The 21,424-nt window shown below is 37.7% G+C and overlaps 1 protein-coding gene across 2 annotated transcripts in view; it reads right to left on the bottom strand.

Moving 5' to 3' along the window:
- The window catches only part of map3k5 (mitogen-activated protein kinase kinase kinase 5), an 83,167-nt gene that overhangs the window by 34,664 nt on the left and 27,079 nt on the right, over positions 1-21,424 (bottom strand). For both annotated transcript variants that reach the window (XM_056480671.1, XM_056480672.1), the window contains exons 3-9: positions 20,946-20,969; positions 19,352-19,545; positions 14,274-14,442; positions 7,708-7,814; positions 6,633-6,803; positions 4,893-5,005; positions 398-557 (exon numbers count right to left, since the gene is read on the bottom strand). In XM_056480671.1, coding sequence (XP_056336646.1) covers positions 398-557; positions 4,893-5,005; positions 6,633-6,803; positions 7,708-7,814; positions 14,274-14,442; positions 19,352-19,545; positions 20,946-20,969 — 938 coding nt within the window. The remainder of the gene's footprint in view (positions 1-397; positions 558-4,892; positions 5,006-6,632; positions 6,804-7,707; positions 7,815-14,273; positions 14,443-19,351; positions 19,546-20,945; positions 20,970-21,424) is intronic.

Here is a 21,424-nt window from a genome sequence, read left to right as displayed (position 1 = left end):
CGGCGGGCTGAAAAAGGCCGGACGCTGGCCCCAAGGAAGCCCCGCTTTGGCCCGATTACGCCCCGGAAGTGATAGTGGAAACGCGACTGGCCTTGGCTCGCTCGCTTTAGGCGCGATAGTGGAAATGCGGCTAATCAAAGTCTGAGCATTTGCTTTAGCATTTGGAGTGGTGCACCTTCTGTTGACATCAACCTGAGGGTTTCCATAGCATCCACATATTAATACCATCTCTTAGCATTAGTTTGTTATGAGGGAATGAAAAAATAAAGCCCCGCCCCCTACTCAATATTCAGCTTTTCAGTCGGAAGCACATCCACATCCTGAAATAGTCTCAGCAACTTCCGTTCACACAGACTTTAAGCATTTATGTGTGCAAACTGTGAGTATGCGCACATACCAAATAGGAGCTTTGATTTTGAAGAGTTTCTCAGAGGCCTGGATGACTCGAGTGTTGTCACAGGCCAGAATACTAGCCCCGAGGAAGAATCCAACATCCCAGTAGCTCTGCAATCTGTCCAAACTGCCTTTCTTCCCCAGCAGACTGCTTAACTTCACACCTACAGGACACACGGATCACGTTAGTTACTCTCTCGCTGTGGGTCAGACAGTAAGAGCATGTGTGCAGTTTATTTGAGAAACGAGGACACTCTTTCCAAAATTTATATACCTATAATACTGAAATGTTGTCACACTGTATATTAGAGATGGGAGTCTTCAGGAACGATCTTTAGGGATCCGATTCTGATTCCAGGGTCACGATACGATTCTTTTTCCTGCTTCTTCAGCTTTGTATTTTCATCTTTACAACTTCAGAATTCGAGTCTCTATATCAGGGGTCACCAAACTTGTTCCTGGAGGGCCGATTTCCTGCAGATTTTAGCTCCAACCCTAATCAAACACACCTGAACAAGCTAATCAAGCTCTTACTAGGTATACTTAAAACACCCAGGCAGGTGTTTTGAAGCAAGTTGGAGCTAAACCCTGGAGGGACACCGGCCCTGCAGGACCGAGATTGGTGACCCCTGCTCTATATCAAGGCTATTGAATTAGTCTGTCATGGGGGCCTGTTCATGAAGAGCATCCCAAATGAGAGGCCGGAGAGATATGACTTGCAATATGAGTGATGACACAACAGCATATAAGAGCCCATATGTTGTATCTTTGCTCCTTAAGACACCCACGTTGTATTTTTCTACATTAAAATGATAATATGTTGTATTTTGAAGCTACATAACATCACTGCATTGTACAATAGACTTTTTTAACAAGCATATTAAAATGCTGTATTTCAGAGCACAACTAAAGCAGTGCATTGCTCAAGTAGGCTTCTTCTACATTCAGACACATTCATATGTGATGTTTTAAACTGCATAACAATTAGTGATGCAACGATTATAAATTTTGGTTGTGCGATAATATAGTCTGAAGAATAATCATGGTTTCACGGTTATCACATTATTATGCATTTATTAAATTCAAAACACGACTAGTTTAGAAAATCACAAGAAAACTCCTTATATTTTAAAGTGTTATTGTGTTATTAATCTTTGTTTAGTTGCAGCTGTTGAGGCGTTGAGAAGCCTTTGCGATTAATTAATCGTAGTGAATTAAAGCGGGGTTAATAGTGAAATCGCCTAATCATTGCATCTCTATTAACGATATAAATGCATTGTACAAAGGGCCTTGTCTACAAACATATCCAAATGTTTTCAGCTGCTCGCGCCACTCGCTTAGGTGACTCACTCATTAAGTTTGCAGACGACACTACTGTTATCGGCCTCATCCAGAACGGTGACGAGTCTGCATACAGACAGGAGGTGGAGCGGCTGGCGTTATGGTGCAGATACAACAACCTGGAGCTGAACACGCTCAAAACAGTGGAGATGATAGTGGACTTCAGGAGAAACCCCCCTGCACTCCCCCCACTCCCCATCATGAACAGCACTGTGGCTGCAGTAGAGTCATTCAGGTTCCTGGGCACCACCATCTCTCAGGATCTGAAGTGGGACACTCATATAGACTCTATTGTGAAGAAAGCCCAGCAGAGACTGTACTTCCTTCGTCAGCTGAGGAAGTTCAACCTGCCACAGGAGCTGCTCGTACAGTTCTACTCAGCTGTCATCCAATCCATCCTCTGCACTTCAATCACTGTCTGGTTCGGCTCAGCTGCCAAAACCGACCTCCGTAGACTACAGCGAATAGTCCGGACTGCTGAACGAATCACTGGCACAACCCTTCCTACACTTCAAGAACTGTACTCTTCCAGAGTGAGTAAAAGGGCTCGCAAAATCACACTGGACCCCTCACACCCAGCACACTACCTGTTCCAACTGTTACCGTCTGGTCGGCGCTTCAGAGCACCGAGCACAAAAACAGCCAGACACAGGAAAAGTTTCTTTCCTCAGGCTGTCTACCTTATGAACAGTTAAATATTCCCCTACTGTGCAATAAATATGTGCAATACTTTCTCATACGCACTTGTACACAGCACCTTATATCAATATACAATGCAATACCTTCTACATTCGCACTTGTACACAGCACCTTATAACCTGTATATTTATAACAATCTGTACATACAACTCAACATCCAGGTTTCTTGACTAACCGCATCTGTTTAATGTTTATCTTTTTTTTTCCATATTTCTTTTGTGTTGTCACTTTATGTACACTGGAAGCTTCTGTAGCCAAAACAAATTCCTTGTGTGTGTGAAGCACACTTGGCAATAAAACTGATTCTGATTCTCTGCGCAGCCTTCAATTGCAGCTCGTGCTGTATTGAGCAGACACACGTCACTTCATTACTATAGCGGCCGCTTTTCGACTGAACTAAATTCATTTTTGATGTCTTGGTCACACTATTTCGAGGGCCGGAACAAATTGCCTCGGGGGCCGGGTTCGGCCCGTGGGCTGCCAATTGAATAGCCCTGCTCTATGCTTTTGCTGAATGATTGAAATCTCTGTATGGCAGTTCTGGCATCATTATACACTTATCAAAAAACTTACTCTGGATGAAATATCTTTGAATGTAAAACAAACGGCAGATTACAAAGAGCAATTATGAAGAACAAACAGTCATATTCCAATAAAAATGACATTTTACCTACTGATTCCATTTATATTTAGCGTTTTCTCTGAGCAGTGTTTATTTTCAGTGGTGCGTTCCCTCCTTTGCTCTCAGTGAATATCACCATAAACGTTACCACGAGCAGATTCAAAGTCGTATGTGGAGAGCATGAGACTGATTCCTGTGACGCTCCAGAGACAGACGAGTCTCGCTGACGTCCAGCGTTCTCCAGTCTCCAGCGCCTAGACTGCAGCTCTGCACAAGACGTTTGGCCAGAGAAGAAATGGTCTTGTCCAACTGAGCCTGCTTTTTCTTGAGGTTTTTTAATTCTTCACTTTCGCCAATTGGTGAAGTTTTTTCCTCGCCGCTGTCGCCACTGGCTTGCATGGTTCGGGATCTGTAGAGCTGCGCATCGATGGATTTGCTCTTCAGCGTTTGGACTCTCAGTAGTGAATATTAAACCACACTGAACTGAGCTAAACTGAACTGAACTTAAACACTACAAACTGAACTGCACTGTTTTAATTTACTATAATCTTCTATATGAAGCTGCTTTGACACAATCTACAAGCCCTATACAAATAATGATGAATTGAATTGAATGCATCCTGAGCCCCCCTCTCTGCCCTCGACTTTACCGTCTCCACCAGAGCAGCTCCACACAGAATGTCCAAGTTTTTAATATGGTGTCTCTTGTGGCTCTATATTCATGTTTGGTATCATTTTAAATGTCTCTGTGTGATTGGTAAGGTGGTCTAAATTTCACTTTAATATTTTATGATTTCACTTGTTTATCTTGATCTGGGTTTCGGCTTTGATAAGATCTTTGCCAGATGCTCCACTCCAGGGAAAATGGTCTTGACATCAACTCAAGACCAGGCAAAGGTCTTTGTGAAGCTTTTATTGTCTTGAATTCATGATGGTTTGTTGTGATTTGAGTATTTAAGGGCAAATGCAGAAGTGTTTGTGGGATTCTGTAGCCAGGATAACCCGTTGCAGTGTGTGAGCTCTGCATCAAGGCTTATACGCTACAACGTACTTCTACACGGTCAGGTATTAATCTCTAGCTCTTAAATGAATCTTTGGTTTATTGATGTTGTACATTTCTGAATTGGCTTATTTTGTTGAATTATGTGAATTGGCTTGAAAATAAATGTCAAATTCTTGTTTAACTCTAATATCTCCTGAAATCTTTGTCACTAGTAGATTGTTTAGGCTGATGTTTCCACAGCCTGTGACCAGGATTGCTCATACACTCAGGCTTAATGGATGGAGCGTAGGCACAGCATTAGAGACCTGTTGATTTCTGACAATCACTGACTTATTATGATATAATCTAGTGGCTAAATCAAACTTTCTTTATGTATTAGCAAGCATGGGGCGGCCTAATATTACTTAAAGGAAATTAGTTTACAGTTATATCCTCTATCTAAGAATCAGAACTGGCAAGGATGCGTCCGTGAGCAGATGTACCTGGCCAGCATACTGACTCTGACTTTGGGTAAGCGATGAACCAATAACTGAAAATAAGGATTCATTAGGTTAATCGATCTAAATTAGACCAAATCACAACCTATAAGGTGATCAGCTAAATTAAAATGATTATGAATTGGAGGCAGATTAAATTCAAAGTTCATATTAATTTTAACATAAACAATATTTCTTTTCAGATGTGCTAAAAAGGCGTATACGCTTTTAACCTTCACCCATGCTGTTAGTTCTGTCATTTACTAATAGATGGACTCTTACACTTCTCATCAATAGTAAGATGTGAATAATATGAATAGGTGCAGCTGAATGGATCCAAACTGTCAATCAAACGCACCTACTTTACGCAGCTCAAAGGAAGAGTCAAACTGATGTCCTGCAGCCAGCAGCAGCACTGCATAGTTGATACCAGAGTGCAGCGTGGGCTCCGATTCAAACCCTCTTCTAAACCTGCAGAGAGAGAGAGAGAGAGCAAAAATAAAGTTCATATTCTAAAAACAGGCTTCACATTTTGGGAGAAAGCAGAAAATCATGAGTGGTAACACTTTATAATAACTGCACACTATGATGTAAATCAGCAAATACATCGAGAAGGTTGTTATCGGAGAATAACGCCCAACAGGTTTATTGGCACAAAGCGCTGCACTGTACTGTATAAGGCTGCTTTCACACCTGTAGATTGATTGTTTTCTTCCGAAACGGAGATTAAAATTGTTACAATGTTTAATTTCGTACTTGGTGCGGTTCGCTTTCACACGGCAAAGGTTCTAAACGGACCAAAATAGTTCAAACAAGTCACGTGCGAGTAAACTTTCCTCACATTGATCAGAGATTGACGGTTTATTTTTCAGAATCCCGCAGATTCCACTCAGCTGTCATGTGTCGTTATTTTAATTTATGATGATGAGAAATAAGGTGACGCAGTGGCGCAGTAGATAGTGCTGTCGCCTCACAGCAAGAAGCTCGCTGGTTCGAGCCTCAGCTGGATCAGTTGGCATTTCTGTGTGGAGTTTGCATGTTCTCCCTGCATTCGCGTGGGTTTCCTACGGGTGCTCCGGTTTCCCCCACAGTCCAAAGACATGCGGTACAGGTAGGCTAAATTGTCTGTAGTGTATGAGTGTGTATAGATGCTTCCCAAAGATGGGTTACAGCTGGAAGGGCATCCGCTGCGTAAAACATGTGCTGGATCAGTTGGCGGTTCATTCCGCGGTGGCAACCCCGGAAATATATGAGAAATAAGCCATTACAAGTGAAAAGGTGCTCTTTAATTTTAAAAATAATAAATATAAATAATAAATATAAATAATAAATATAAATATAAATAATATAAATATAAATATAAATATAAATAATAAATATAAATAATAAATATAAATATAAATATAAATATAAATAATATAAATATAAATATAAATAATAAATATAAATAATAAATATAAATATAAATAATAAATATAAATAATAAATATAAATAATAAATATAAATATAAACAATAAATATAAATAATAAATATAAATATAAATAATAAATATAAATAATAAATATAAATATAAATAATAAATATAAATAATAAATATAAATAATAAATAATAAATATAAATAATAAATATAAATAATAAATATAAATAATAAATATAAATATAAATATAAATAATAAATATAAATAATATAAATAATAAATATTAAATATAAATAATAAATATAAATAATAAATATAAATAATAAATATAAATATAAATAATAAATATAAATAATAAATATAAATAATAAATATAAATAATAAATATAAATATAAATAATAAATATAAATAATAAATATAAATAATAAATATAAATAATAAATATAAATATAATAATAAATATAAATAATAAATATAAATAATAAATATAAATAATAAATATAAATAATAAATATAAATAATAAATATAAATAAATAATTAAAAATAATTAATTACTTACTTATGTCTTTTAATGTAGATTTAATGCTTAACTATTTGCCCATGCTTAATAAATGACTCATAGTGTGCAGTTATTATAAAGTGCTACCTCATGAAGTGTGACTGCAGTGTTCTCACCAGTGTATGCCTTGATCTCTGCTGTTTGTGTCTGTGAAATGAGAGTCCAGGAACATATCCTTATATATCCGGCCTACCAAACAATAAATATCAGACGCCACCTGCTCATCGGAGTTGACCAATGGCAGCATGATGTCCAGCGCCTTCTGTCTGTCTCCGGGTAGGTTTCTCCTGCAGAGACAGAACATAAAGAGACTGTGAAAATCAGAAATGAACCACAACATGTGCAGAAATAGAGAAAGAGAGAAATCCAGAGCCTCTCCACATTCAGTGAGTGATTTTTAATAGAGATAAAGTTGTTGAACAGAGGCTACAGCATATAAACTGTCGCTGAAATCGAGAGATTGTCATTTGACAGAGAAATCGCCGTTGGATTGAAGCGGATGTAGCGGAGCTGCAGATGCTGATGCGGATCTGAGGAGAATTTCATTGATGAGAATACACCTTTTCCCTTTGGTGAGCTAAGATTCATGTCTTTACTCTATGTTTACATGATATTTAACATTTAAACACCGCAAAGTCGACACAGAATTAATGTGAGATGCATTTCTATAGGCCGCGAGCACAGCGCTCGAGCTACAGCTGATAATATATGAGCTAAAGCTATCTGACATGTAGTAACGAGTTAATGAAATATAAAATATGAGGATCGTATATGATCAATGTGTGTGTACATATGTCCAGTAAATGTGCATATGAAGCATGTATATATGAGATTTAATGTTAAAGACGTTGTATTGATTGATGTTTGCCTTGTGTTTTGCGTGAGTTAAAGCATCTGTGACGAGTCCCTGATTCACGCTGGACTCGAGGAGAAACTTATGTCACGGCGAGCCACCCACAGAACCGACTCACCTGTTAGACTGTGTGTTTGAGCCACCGGACTTCTTTTGATTTGTTTAGAGAAACGAGACTATATTGAAGAAAGAAACTGACTGTGTTTGATTGTTCACTCACCTGCTGTGCTGCTTTTCTCTCTCCAGTAGCCGTCCCTTCTCTTCTGATCAATTGGCCCACATTAAAAAATAAGCTAGCGCGACAAATCAAGTGGTACTTGCTACATGTGCAGTCTTACCTGTTGAGGGCAAAGGCGTAGTGGAACTTTATATGAGGATGAGCCACGGGGTCAAAGGTCGGCAGCTTTTCCAGTGTTTCAACTAACTTCACAATAGATTCGTAATCCTACAGACAAAAAAAACAACCAATAAGGGAGCTTACAGACAATGTACAAAAACGGATAATAGGGAGTCAATAGTCCATGTGTTTCCATCATAGTATATCTGATAAAAAGTTTATCTTGCTAAGTTTTGTGCATACATTTTTATCCATTAAACATTTTAATGCGATATTCCAAAATCCACATAAAAATGGATGAAAACATAGCTAGTGTATATATATAGTGTATAAATATATATATTTTACAAATATATTACTGAATCCAAACATTTCATGAGATTCTCTAATATTTGTGAGTAGGGCTGGACGGTGTATTGAGTTTTGGGGATATATCGATATGATTCCCCATCGCGATGCAGGATTATCCAACATCTTTCATATCGATATGGTTTGAGGCCAAACATGTGCATTCTGCGCGAAACAACCCACTCCAAGGTAGCTCGCACAAATGTGCGCATGCGTAAATGAAGGATTCACTCCACGAGTCAAACAAAAGATTTGTTCAAAATGAAAATGTTCAAAAGTAAATGTGTAACTAACAAAACATACAGCTGATTTAACTGTTGTTTATAAATCACTAGAGCTGTTAAAATTAGCGCGTAACGCACACGATTAATATTTAACGCGTAAAAAAAAACAACGAAATTAACGCAGTTGCAGTTTTTTTTATTTCCTGTTGTGGCTGACGTGTGTTTAACGTGTAAAGAAATATGGATAAGACCAAGGAAGCGCTTTTAGAAGGAAAGTTTCAGTATAAAACAATCGCATCACCAGGCTATCCAGCGTTTCCTCCAGCGTTTCATGCAATTTCGGGTGCTTCATTTTTAATCTTTAGACTTTAACTGGAGTTCACTCTCATTCAGCAACATACTGTTCATGCCTCGTGACAATAATTGGATGATAATATGAAGTAAGGACTGCTGGAAGAGTGCTGTTTTAATGGAATTTGATACCGCATGGTGAACAGAAAGAAAAACCTCCGCATTTCGGGACTCACGTGATCCTTTAAGGTAATTAAAAATCACTGCTTACATGGTAAACTCTTAATAGGAGTATTATCTTAATCATTAAAGCAGAGTATTGGTGTCCATGTAAATATACTCAGTGAAAGTGCCAGATGACGTCGCAAGCTGTCAAAGACTGCCCATTCCTCTACCTTTAATCTACTTCCATGAGCTCTCAAATGTTTCATTAAGTTTGGCGTGTTTCCCCCCACACGCAACTTTTGTAAAGCTTTTCACGTTGCTGTGCCAGAATCTTTGCTTGTAAAATACAGACGTACTTTAGAACGTTTAGTTTAAGCAAATTTGATGAACGCGATCATGCGTGTTGATGAATCTGAAGGGATCAGTCGCTCACCAGGTGCGCTGGACTGCTTGCGTTGTGTGTATGTGTGCATGCGTGTGTTTCCTAGCAACAAGAGCAAACTCCTGACATCGCTGACTGTTCAAAGTCTCTTTAAGGCATTCTCTATGTATTCTATAGTCTTTGCGGTGTCCGTATCCCTCAAAGCTGTTTAGAATTGAATGTTTAGACATGGTGTGCACAAAGTCCCTGTAAGAAGTCTATAGTCTTTGGTACGTGCCTCTGATGTACCCCTTGGCCACATTGTCCCCTGATAATGTCAACAGACTGGACTGTATTAGCAACTGGCTAAATGTAAAGGAGGACTAAGCAAGTTTGTTTCTACTTTATAAATAATGTTCAACAGCGGTCAGCAATACCACTTTACAATGAGTACAGTTGTTTGCATTCAATACTTCACTATCATAATAATTTTCCATTTTCCATATTTGCAATGCCTGTATATTGGATTTTTTTTTTGTAGTCCATTTAGAATCCAACATGCAAATCATTTTTGTTTGTTATTGGCATTCATTGTGTTGAAATTCAAATGGCACTTTACATGCCTGTGTTTTTATTTCTGAAATAAATACGGCGTTTCGAGATTAATCATGATTAATTACAAAAAAAAAGTGTGATTAATTATTTTTTTTAATCATTTGACAGCCCTATAAATTATATAAACCTATAAAATACTGTTTCATATTTACATTAATGTGGTTCTTTTCTATCCTGCAATGCTTTTGTTGTGTTACTATTTAAGTGTGCTGTTTTTTTGCTCTATGTAGCTGTGTTTAATGGATCTGTTTACTTTGTTATTTGCACAACAGCACAGTAGAGTTGTGTATAGTGTTAGTGTTACACTGTTTTTATTTATTAAAGATTTTGTTTATAATTTGAAATGTTGTACACCATAGTGTTACACAGAAGAAAAACCCTGTACTGTTTTTATTTATTAAAGATTTTGATTATAATTTGAAATGTTGTGCAACAGTGTTAAGCAGAAGAAAAAACCTGTACTGTACTTATTTATTAAAGATTATGTGCAGCGGTTATTTGTTGTGCAGCTGTATATTTGTAAACAGGAAGGGAAACCCCTGTGTTTGAATTATATTTTGCTTATAAATTGTTTAGTAAAGTTTTAATAAAGGTTTTAACTCTCAACTAACCATTTATAGGAAAATCCCGGATATATATCGTGTACTAAAAATTCCTCCTAAAAATACACAGATCTGATTTTTTGCCCATATCGCTCAGCCCTATTTGTGAGTACACTAGTTTTAGACTTCACTCAAAGTAAAGGCGCTAGAATATGAATTATATCCTTTTAGATTGTTGTTTGAGTCTGATCTGAGTATGCATTGTATCAGTAATCACAGAAACATGCATATTTCATTAGACCTTTTAAATGTTTTGTCTTGCTCTGAAGCTTCAGAATAAAGTTCATGTATTATGCACTACACTACAGTATAATTTCTACAGCACAGTCCATGAACAAACCGCTCTTTCAGCTGGTTTACATCAGTGATCAACTTTGAGCTGCAAAGAAAAGGTTGAAAATGGATTTAAAGGGGACTTATTATGCCCATTTTTACAAGATGTTAAATAAGCCTCTGATGTCCCTAAAGTCTGAGTGTGAAGTTTCAGCTCAAAACATCCCACAGATAATGTTTTCTAACTCTCTGAAACTGACCCTGTCGCTTTAAATTTAAATGAGATTGTGCTCTATTCAAAAAGAGGGCTCGTTTATGCTAATGAGGGAGAGATGGTCACTAGTGGGCGGGGCTTTCCCCCTCTGATGACACGTACAAAGGGAAAATGTCAATCGAAGTGTTTCTGCAGACTGTTCTTATCAAGTCTGATTATAAACAATACAATTAATTTATTTTTACCACTACAGGCTGGCTATATTCACAGACTGTTGCCCCACAACTGTGCTTAAACCCCTTATAAAAGTCATTATTGCATAATAGGACACCTTTAGGTTATTAGTGCTTTTAGTAAAAATGCCTTGACCATAATTGTAGGAGTTCAAACCCTGCAGTTAAGTGTCATTTATCATATATTCAGTTACAGCCGAGGTGTGTCAAAGTTATTTTAGCACATTTATGACTTCCTATTCTCCATTCATTAATTTTTAACAGCACAGGCAGCTAACAGTCCCAACAATATAAGCAACTTTACTTTAACCCTTTATCGGGTGGAGAACCATATGTGCTAACTTCATTGACATTGGTTACAATATCATATTATAATATAAATGTCTTGTAATAACCCGCAGTAACACTCCTGGGATTGTTTAATGAGCATTTCAGTGAGTATCCTATAAAGGGTTAGACGCATAAATAAATAAATTCAAGCAAAAGTTTGATTATTCTTTTATATTTTGCTGATTAATAACAATTTTGTCTTTACAAAACTGCCTGCCTGCGTTCGGTGGGTAAAGAAGAGGCAGCTAGCGTGAAGCAGAGCCAAGCTTAGAGACACACTGAGCTCTTCAAAGATTTACTGCAGTCAAACTGGAGCTCCGCACCTCGCTGTGACGTCTTCGGGGGAACGCTACAGTACAGCGGCTTATTCTGTATATGTCGTAACACACTGAAAATATCAGAACTAACATTACATGGCATTTGGAATATTTGATGGTTTATATAATCCAGAGCTAATCACACTGATTCTGACAGTGGACACCAAACCAGTCATGTGTAAACCTTTTTAAAATGTAAGATTTAGGCATCATCTGAAAGATGAACAGCTTTACATTGATGTTTGGATTGTTTGGATGATATTTGGCTGATATACACCTATTTGACAATCTAAATATTAAGAAAATCACCTTTAAATTGTCTAAATTGAGTGCATAACAATACATATGTGTCAGAATAGCGGCAGACTCAAAAGAGTGGTATCGTTATCTGTGAAAAACTGAAAATGTGAAGTGTCTCAGCAGAAGACGATCTATGGAGACTCTGCTGTTTATCTCAAACTCATTTATAATCGCATTTATAATCCTCTTAGTTCAAACACTCTGATGGACAGACGGCTGCTTCTCACTCAGGGCTGTTTATGCTAATGAGAGAGAAATGGTCACTAGTGGGCGGGGCTATTCCCTCTGATTTCTCCACTGATTACTTCTATTAACAGGAACAAATAATCTTGGAGGAAGTTCTTTAAGTTGTCATGAAGATGACACACAGCTTGAATTGTGAATGAATAAAGAATGACTGACAGGCGCAGTGGCGGGAAGTACTGAACTGGACATGAATTTAACCATGTGAATATTCATCTGTGCTTCACATTAAACTGTAGAACGGCTTCAGAACATGGACCTCCCTGAACATTTGGGATATAGCAGGCCTACATGACAACGTTCTAGTGCCTTATAATAGGCTACCTTCATGGCTTGGTTGGCTTATAAACACAGAATATAGCACACGCGCAAGATCGCATTTGGATCGGAACCAGCTGGCCGATACCCAATACAGCAAAAACATGCGGTATCGAACCGATATTCGATACAAGTATTGGGATCGTGCATCCCTATTACACACTGCTGGGACAATATTAAAGAATTAGGTTAACTTACACATTTAAATGGATTGAACATAAAACAATTAAGTTGTCCTCTCAAGACTCTACTTAACAAACGTGAACAGAAATATATTTATTTTTATTAACATTGTGCTTGCAGTTACTACGAATGAATTTGGGGCAAGAATTTCCAGAGCTTACAAAGCAGATATTTGCATGTTGTCTCACCTTTCAGACTAGAAACGTGCTTAAGATGTAAATATAGTTGACGAGTACAGGTGAGACTAGTCTGTCAGCGGCGGATAAACGTCTGTTCTGCGTCACAGTGAGGAGGGCTCCTCTGGGTGGAGGAGGCTCCAAGTAAACAGTGCTTGATGGACACATATCTTTGCACATTTCACGCATCATCTCACATCTTTACATGCTCCTGACAGGGGTTAAAATATCATAGATCATTTGAAGCCAAAATAAACAGTGTTATTACACTAGCCTTTCTAGTTAACGCAACACACATAACGTTTTTATTAGCACATAACGGTGTGCTTTTTGGTGTTTGCCCTGCCTCACAGTAGGCGATAACCATTTTCAAGGTTTACAGATGTTTGGAAAAGTCAAAAAATAGTCTACAGAACAACCCATCGTTATATAATAACTTGCCTAATTACTCTAACCTGCCTAGTTACCCTAATTAACCTAGTTAAGCCTTTAAATGTCACTTTAAGCTGTATAGAAGTGTCTTGAAGAATATCTAGTCTAATATTATTTACTGTCATCATGACAAAGAGAAAATAAATCAGTTATTAGAGATGAGTTATTAAAACTATTATGATTAGAAATGTGTTGAAGAAATCTGCTCTCTGTTAAACAGAAATTGGGGAATAAAATAAACAGGGGGGCTAATAATTCTGACGTCAACTGTATATGTTTTTTTAACATGTTGTCAAAGACATTTTTTTAAGGCAACAGTATCTCCACCAGCAATGGACGATCCACATTAAAAGCTACCGGTCAGCCCACGATTCACCAAACATCTGACAAACATATTATCACCAGCAGTACATATTTTGGATCTGGTCACCCTCATCTGACCCATTAACTTCAGGTTTAAAGTCTCTTCTAATGTTCTAATGAGTTGATTCAGGTGTGTTTGATTAGGGAGAGGTTGAAACTGTGTACTGCTGGTGTGCCTTCAGGAACAGGGTTGGGAAACACTGCTATAGACCTGAACAGTGCAGTGTCTTACTGTATATCAACAGTAAAGATCTCCAAAGACGCCTTTTCAAGATGTAAAGAAATCTGTGCTTTTAAAACTAATAAAAACAGCAGAAATCAATGATTTATTGTAATTATTTACCCTGACATCAGAATCAGAAAGACATGTTTACAGCTCCAAAATCTTGTAAATGCTTCCTAAAATAAAATATATTGTGTTCAATGGGAAAAAAGTTTCTACCCCGACATTTAAAAAGAGCATATTTTAGAGCAGTAATCACAATACCCAGTGAATCACAATATTTCAGTGAATTAACGACTTTTTAAGGCCTGAAATGTAGTATTTGAAAGCAGCTGCAGGTGTTGTGATGCAGTTACCTGAATATCTCTGTATGACAGGAGGAGATTAATGACGACGTCTGCTGAGAGACACTCCACGTTGTCGAGCCGCTGCTGTATCCGCCGGAGCTCTGCCGCCAGCTCTGCTCCAGTGTAAAGCTCACGTGCTTTACGAATCTCATTCAGGACGGTCTCACGAAAGTACTGGCTGAACAAACACACAGAAAAAAGAAATGTTGCTGTTAGAGTTGAAATACTCTGAAAAACAAATTCCCAGCTGGGCTAGCATCATAGACTTAGGCCCAATCCCAATTCTATCTTTGTACCCCTTCCTCTTGGCCCTTGAAAGACAGTGTGAAGGGCTTCAAAATTTACCCCTAAGAATTGAGACAGCACTACAGCACCTGCACACGTCATCATATGTCATAGTGATCTCTTGCTTCATATGAGATCAGACGATGGCGACTGCTGTAGTTATTCCAGTTGCCTTTTTTTTGGTATTTATCTTCAGGAAATCACTGAAGGTGACGATGTAGTTATCATAAAGCAGGTCGAACACCGGAAGCGCCACACATGACAGTTTAAAGTATCACACACCAGATGCGCACATTTGCATGATATTTAACATGAAACTAATCAGATGGCGCTCTGTGGCGCAGCAGGAATATGAACAGTGTCCTGAGTCGTGGCTGGGCGCCGCGGACAGCCGCTGACTTGTGGAATGTGTCGGCGCCAATAGCCTAGTGGTTAAGTGCGCCGACATATAGCACCATGGTGCTCACGGCTACCTGAGTTTGATTCCCGGCTCGAGGTCCTTTGCCGACCCTTCCCCTCTCTCTGCTCCCAACTATTTCCTGTCAATTCTCCGCACTATTCTATCCATTAAAGGTTAAAACCCCCTAAAAAAACAATTATAAAAGAATTCTGAAATGTATGGTGCAGCATGGCACTATGCGGCGCACCGCCGAGCTGCGCTTCTGGTGTGCGACCTGCTTAATAATATAATGTGACAATAAGATCGTAACTATACTGTGTCTTTAAACAGTGGCCATATTCATCAATATAAACACAAGAAAACAACATTAACATTACAGCAGACACTGTAAACAGCTCATTCCCTGCCACTAGACTTTTCTGATAGGGTAGGGGTCACCAAACTTGTTCCTGGAGGGCCGGTGTCCTGCAGATTTTAGCTCCAACCCTAATTAAACACACCTGAATGAGCTAATCAAGGTCTTACTAAGTATACTTGAAACACCCAGGCAGGTGTGTTGAGGCAAGTTGGAGCTAAATCCTGCAGGGACACCAGCCATCCAGGACCGAGATTGGTGACCCCTGTGATAGGGGATTCGAGTGTCAGAATGTTGTGGGACTGCTGTACAGGAGTTATGATCGTGGATTATAGATAGTCAAATTTAGCGTTTTTATTATTTTGTGTGTTTGTTTTTTTTAAGCATGATGGTAAAACACGAGCGCGATTATGAATGTATTAAAACATGCTTGTTGTTTGTAAAAATTCATAATAATGACAATAAAATCCTAATTTGTGGATCTCCTAACCTCCGTGTGCAGCTGTCCTGCTATTGTGCCCGGTGTGTTCTGTGACATTTTCTTACCCCTTGGTTTAAAAAAAAATCTCAGTTTGAAGTTTATCTACCCCTTCCCCTTAGCCCTACAACTTCAAGCTAAAGACAATTGGGCAAGGCCTAAGGGGTAGAATTGGGAAAAAAGGGGACCTATTATGCAAAAAACACTTTTATAAAGGGTTTAAGCACAGTTGTGTGGGAACAGATACGCGGATTTTCTGGTTTTGGTAACAGTACCAATTTAAAAGCATTGATTTAGCACCGGTATCCAAATAACCCCAAACGATACCCAACTCTAGTGAACAGCAGAAAAAAAAAAGTGGTAAAACTGATGACCTTCACAGCCAATCCCAGTAATTTCTGTTCATTTTAGCGCTCAAATGTTAGCGAGAAATGGGCATTTCTTTTAATCTTTAGTAATGAACTCTAAATACGTTACAGTGTAATTCATTCCTCTGACTCAAAGCTGATTTTAGCACATTTGTTTAGCAACTCCAAGTCTTCAGTGTCACGATCCACAATATATTTTTGGTATTTTTAAACAAATAATGTGCAGCATGTTGAAATACATTGAAAATGCTGTTTTCATGACAAGCAGTTTATTTGATAAGACCAAAGGTTTCAGCCAGGCCTGTCCTCTCCAGTCTCCAGCCAGATCACCTGTTTGTCTTGAAAGATTTATAGGTGCCCCTGTCCTAACCTTTGAAAGATGATATCCTCAACGCAAAATCTTAGATCTAGAGACATTCCTTTGTCTCTGTAGTAATGCGGATGTCTGAGGGGCACAGTTTTGTTGATTAGATCAGGGCGGGAGTCCCTTTAACTGCTTACTTCATTAACATGCTTTGTTATCACTCTAGTGCTTTGCCTCCACCCTGTGCAGTTGGATTCAGAATAATTAGCCCTTAGTTTATTTTTTTCAACACATTTCTAAACATAATAGATTTAATAACTGATTTCTGCCATGATGACAGTAAATAATATTAGACTAGATATTCTTCAAGACACTTCTATACAGCTTAAAGTGACATTTAAAGGCTTCACTAGGTTAATTAGGTTAACTAGGCAGGTTAGGGTAATTAGGCAAGTCATTGTATAACAGTGGTTTGTTCTGTAGACTATCGAAAATAAATATTGCCTAAAGGGGCTAATAATATTGACCTTAAAATGGATTAAAAAAATTAAAACCTGCTTTTATTCTAGCTGAAATAAGTCGTAGTAACAGAGTCGAAGTCAGATAGCAGAGGAGTGGTCAGAAGGCAGGAAGCATACAACATAAACAAACAAACAAGGCGTGGATCAAAACCGGCAAGACAAAAGCAAAGGAAAATGCATCTTAACCTTAACTTTTAAGCATCGTTGACCTTAAAATGGTTCATAAAAATTAAAAACTGCTTTTATTCTAGTCCAAATAAAACAAATAAGATCTTCTCCAGAAGAAACAATATTATCAGACATACTGTGAACATTTCCTTGCTCCGTTAAACATCATTTGAGAAATATTAAAAAAAGAAAAGAAAATTGAAAGGGGGGGCGAATATTTCTGACTTAAACTGCATAAAAACTGCACCGTAACTGTGTTTTAGTTAGGCTTTGATGCTACCATCATGTCAAATCTAAACGTTTCTAAACATATGACCAATAGCGCCGTTTATTTAGTTAGAGATTAAAAAAAGCTGACTCAAAGTGACTTTGCTTTAGTCTTTTCCTTACCAAGTAGGCAGTTTTTGGCTAGAATTTCCTCCAAGGATTTATCTCACTGAAAAATGGATGCTCAAATAAAAAGTCTGGCAAATGCAATGATACTAAGAGGCAAGGGCCATTTTAAATATCAATGCTGGCGCTTTCAGCTGAACATTACATGTGCTCATCTAGATGTTCCTTTCCAGAGTTTTTAGACTTGCAGACTGGGGGATTCCAGATAAATATATCACCGCATGACACTTACTGAAGAAACTGCTTCGCTGTGTGTGATGTGACCAAATCTTTAACCACGAGGTGCTTTTATCTCAAGCCATTTACATTACATTCAAGCTGCACATCTTATCAGTTCACCTTTTCCCTGGGAATCAGACACAATGCCACACACCACTGTCAGAGCCACAGATTTCATAATCTACAATGTCACTGCAACATTGCGAAAATATTGACTGTTAACAACTATTACACGGCTATCTGGAATACTCGAATCTTTTGGGTCAGTATAAACATTCCAATGCATGTTATCTTGAGATAACAACCGCTGAATAACACAGGCTCATTCGGGAAACAAGAGTCACTGTGACCATCAGTGAACATGTTCACATTCATATACTAACATGTGTATCTGTTCATCTGTCAGGCTGCAACTTGTGTCTGTTTTTATTAATGTTTGGCTGATTATTGCTCAGGTTATTGTATACTCCATTAGCTATTTTGGTTCTTTCGTTTCACTTCATATCTGGCTTTATTCTGCAATAGAAACCCTCCTGGATGTACTTCGTTCCTACCTTTTACCAGATTATTCAGAATTCATTACAGCAAATCTCAACTGGTTCATGTTTGATATCTTTATCAAAATAGACCCAAATTATACATCAAACCTTAATAAGGCATTACATGTATTATAAGATGTACTCATGAATCTGTGTTTGCACTTGGTGAACAGAAGTGGTAAACTGATGACCCTTATGAGTAATCACAGTCATTTCTGTTGAGTACTTGAACACAATGGTCAATCAGCCATGTTTAAGTACGCACTCAACATCGCTCAAATGTTAGGGGGACATTTCAGTACAGATTGGAAACGAAGTGAATACTTTTAACAACACTACTAGAAGACTATCCAGATTTTCATTATAGGGCATCTTTAATAACATGCTCTGCTCTCTAAGAAAGATAAAAGATCAACAAAAATAAAAATGAATAACTCTTAACCATAAAAAATAAACTCTTAACCATTGTTTATATATGCAGTTGAAGTCAGAATTATTAGCCCCCCTTTGATTTTGTTTTCTTTATTAAATATTTCCCAAATGATGTTTAACAGAGCAAAGAAATTTTCACAGTATGTCTGATAATATTTTTTCTTCTGGAGAAAGTCTTATTTGTTTTATTTCGGCTAGAATAAAAGCAGTTTTTTATTTTTTAAACACCATTTTAAGGTCAATATTATTAGCCCCTTCAAGCTAATATTTTTTGATAGTCTACAGAACAAACCATCGTTATATAATAACTTGCCTAATTACCCTAACCTGCCTAGTTAACCTAATTACCCTAGTTAAGCCTTTAAATGTCACTTTAAGCTGTATAGAAGTGTCTTGAAGAATATCTAGTCTAATATTATTTACTGTCATCATGACAAAGAGAAAAGAAATCAGTTAAAGAAATAAACAGGGGCGCTAATAATTCTGACTTCAACTGTATACAAGTGCATTCCAAACACTCATGATGAACCCATTCAGTGATAAAGAAGAAAGCATTTGCATGACCTCCTTTAATGAGTGCGTATTAACAGTGGGACTAAATGCAGAAGAGAGGAGAGGATCTCACCAAGTGTTGGACTTGCAGCTGGTGAGCAGCTGCGTGAGTCTGTCCAGCAGAGGCATACAGATGGGCCCCAGCAGGGCCTCAAAGCTGGGCTGCATCAGTTCACTCAAACCCTTCATCAGACTGCTCTCGCAGCAGTACACCTTACTCTGAGGCGTCACCATGTATGGGATGAATGTGTAGTTAGCAGCGCATGTCTGGATAAGAGCAAACAGAAGAAAACACTATTAAAACCAACAGTGCATATGAACGCTGATAATCAAACAGTAGTAAACAGTTGGACTGTGCAGTTTTTTTTTTGTTTGTTTGTTTTTTTTATTTATTGAGTGAAAAGAACATAAATTACTGATATGACAGACATAGTGAAAGACTTTCCACAATTTTTGTGACAGAACAATAAAACATTTATATATAAAAAAATATGATAAATAACATGACAATAATAACAGCAACAATATTAAATAAAAAGGAATAAATAAAATAATAATAGTAAAAAATAATAATAATAATAAATAAATAAAAACATGATAAAAGTAGGGGGGGAAGAAAAGGGGGGGGTGGAGGAGGTCTTGTCAATGAATTGGAAAAATACAATCAGTGGACAAACTTATAAGCGACTGAAAGTAAGTTATGAGGGGTTGCCATTTATCGTAAAAAGATGTGTAATCGGCAGAGCGAGAGCATCTGATCTTTTCTACCTTCAGAAAGTACATGGTGTCTACAAGCCACTGTGAAACACTTGGTGGTTTAGACGACTTCCACAGAAATAAGATCCGTCGTCTAGCTAATAATGAGGTAAAGGCAAGTACCTCTAACTGTTTAAATGTAAATCGGGTCCAATCCTTGGGGACACCAAAAATTGCAGTGGTGGGACAGATATACACTTTAGTTTGGAATATTTTTGACAAGGTTTCAAAATAATTATTCCAGTAGTTTTGTAGTACTGGGCAGAAAAAAAACATATGACTCAAGTTGCAGGGTGACATGTGACATCTGTCACACTTGTCATCCACATTAGGATAAAACCTAGAGAACAGAGCTTTGGAGTAATGAACCCTATGGAATATTTTAAACTGTATGAGTGAAAGCCGGGCACATATTGAACTTGAATAGATTCTGTCAACAGCCTTTGCCCACCAGTCAACCTCAAACTTTTCACCCAACTCAAACTCCCAGGCACTTTTAATTTTAGCAGGGACTGTGCAGTTTAATAAAATGATCAATATATTGCAAATGTACATATATAATGCACAATAATAAATGTACAATAATAATTATCAATTACTAAAACATTCGATAGCTACAGAGCTATGCAATTTACAAATATATGTTCTTTAAATTTTATTTGACAGCCGTTTAGGGTCCTGGTCCCACTGTACAGTACAATACAGAAGGTATCAGAGTGTCATAAACTGCCTGAATTATAATCCTTACATTTGCACATCACCCAACATAACCAAACCCTAAGAATGGTCAAAGCGGTCAGGTCTGCATGCATTAATAAACGAGTAACAGCACTAAATGAACAAAAGAGGCAAACGTTTTGGGAAAAGACAGCGATTAAGCAGAGAGTGAGTGAGTGAGTGAAGACACTTACCATGTTCTTCTGACATATCACATCCTGCAAATGAGAAACATCAGACATGAATGAGTTTAGGTGTATACACCACCACTTCTCTATCTGACTTGATGCATAAACAAACTATAGACTGGGGATTTTTTAAGGGGACCTATTATGCAAAAATCACTTTTATATGGGGTTTACACACAGTTGTGTGTCAGCAGTGTGTGAATATAAGCAGCTTCTAATGGTCAAAATGTATTAATTGTATTGTTTATAATCAGACTTGATGAAAACAGTCTGCAGAAACACTTTGATTGACGTTCTCTCTTTGTACGTGTCATCAGAGGGGGAAAGCCCCGCCCACTAGTGCACATCTCTCCCTCATTAGCATAGGATGTCAGTCTTGTTTTTGAATCTCCAATCTTTTTGAGTCTTGTTTGCAGCTCCGCCTTCTTTTGAAAAGAGCAATCTCATTTGAATTTAAAGCGACAGTCACCAAGACGCCACAATTA

The sequence above is a fragment of the Danio aesculapii genome, chromosome 20, assembly GCF_903798145.1.
Source record: "Danio aesculapii chromosome 20, fDanAes4.1, whole genome shotgun sequence".
Lineage (NCBI taxonomy): Eukaryota > Metazoa > Chordata > Actinopteri > Cypriniformes > Danionidae > Danio > Danio aesculapii.
Note: the sequence above shows the minus strand (reverse complement) of the source record. Positions and strands in the feature narration are given on the sequence as shown.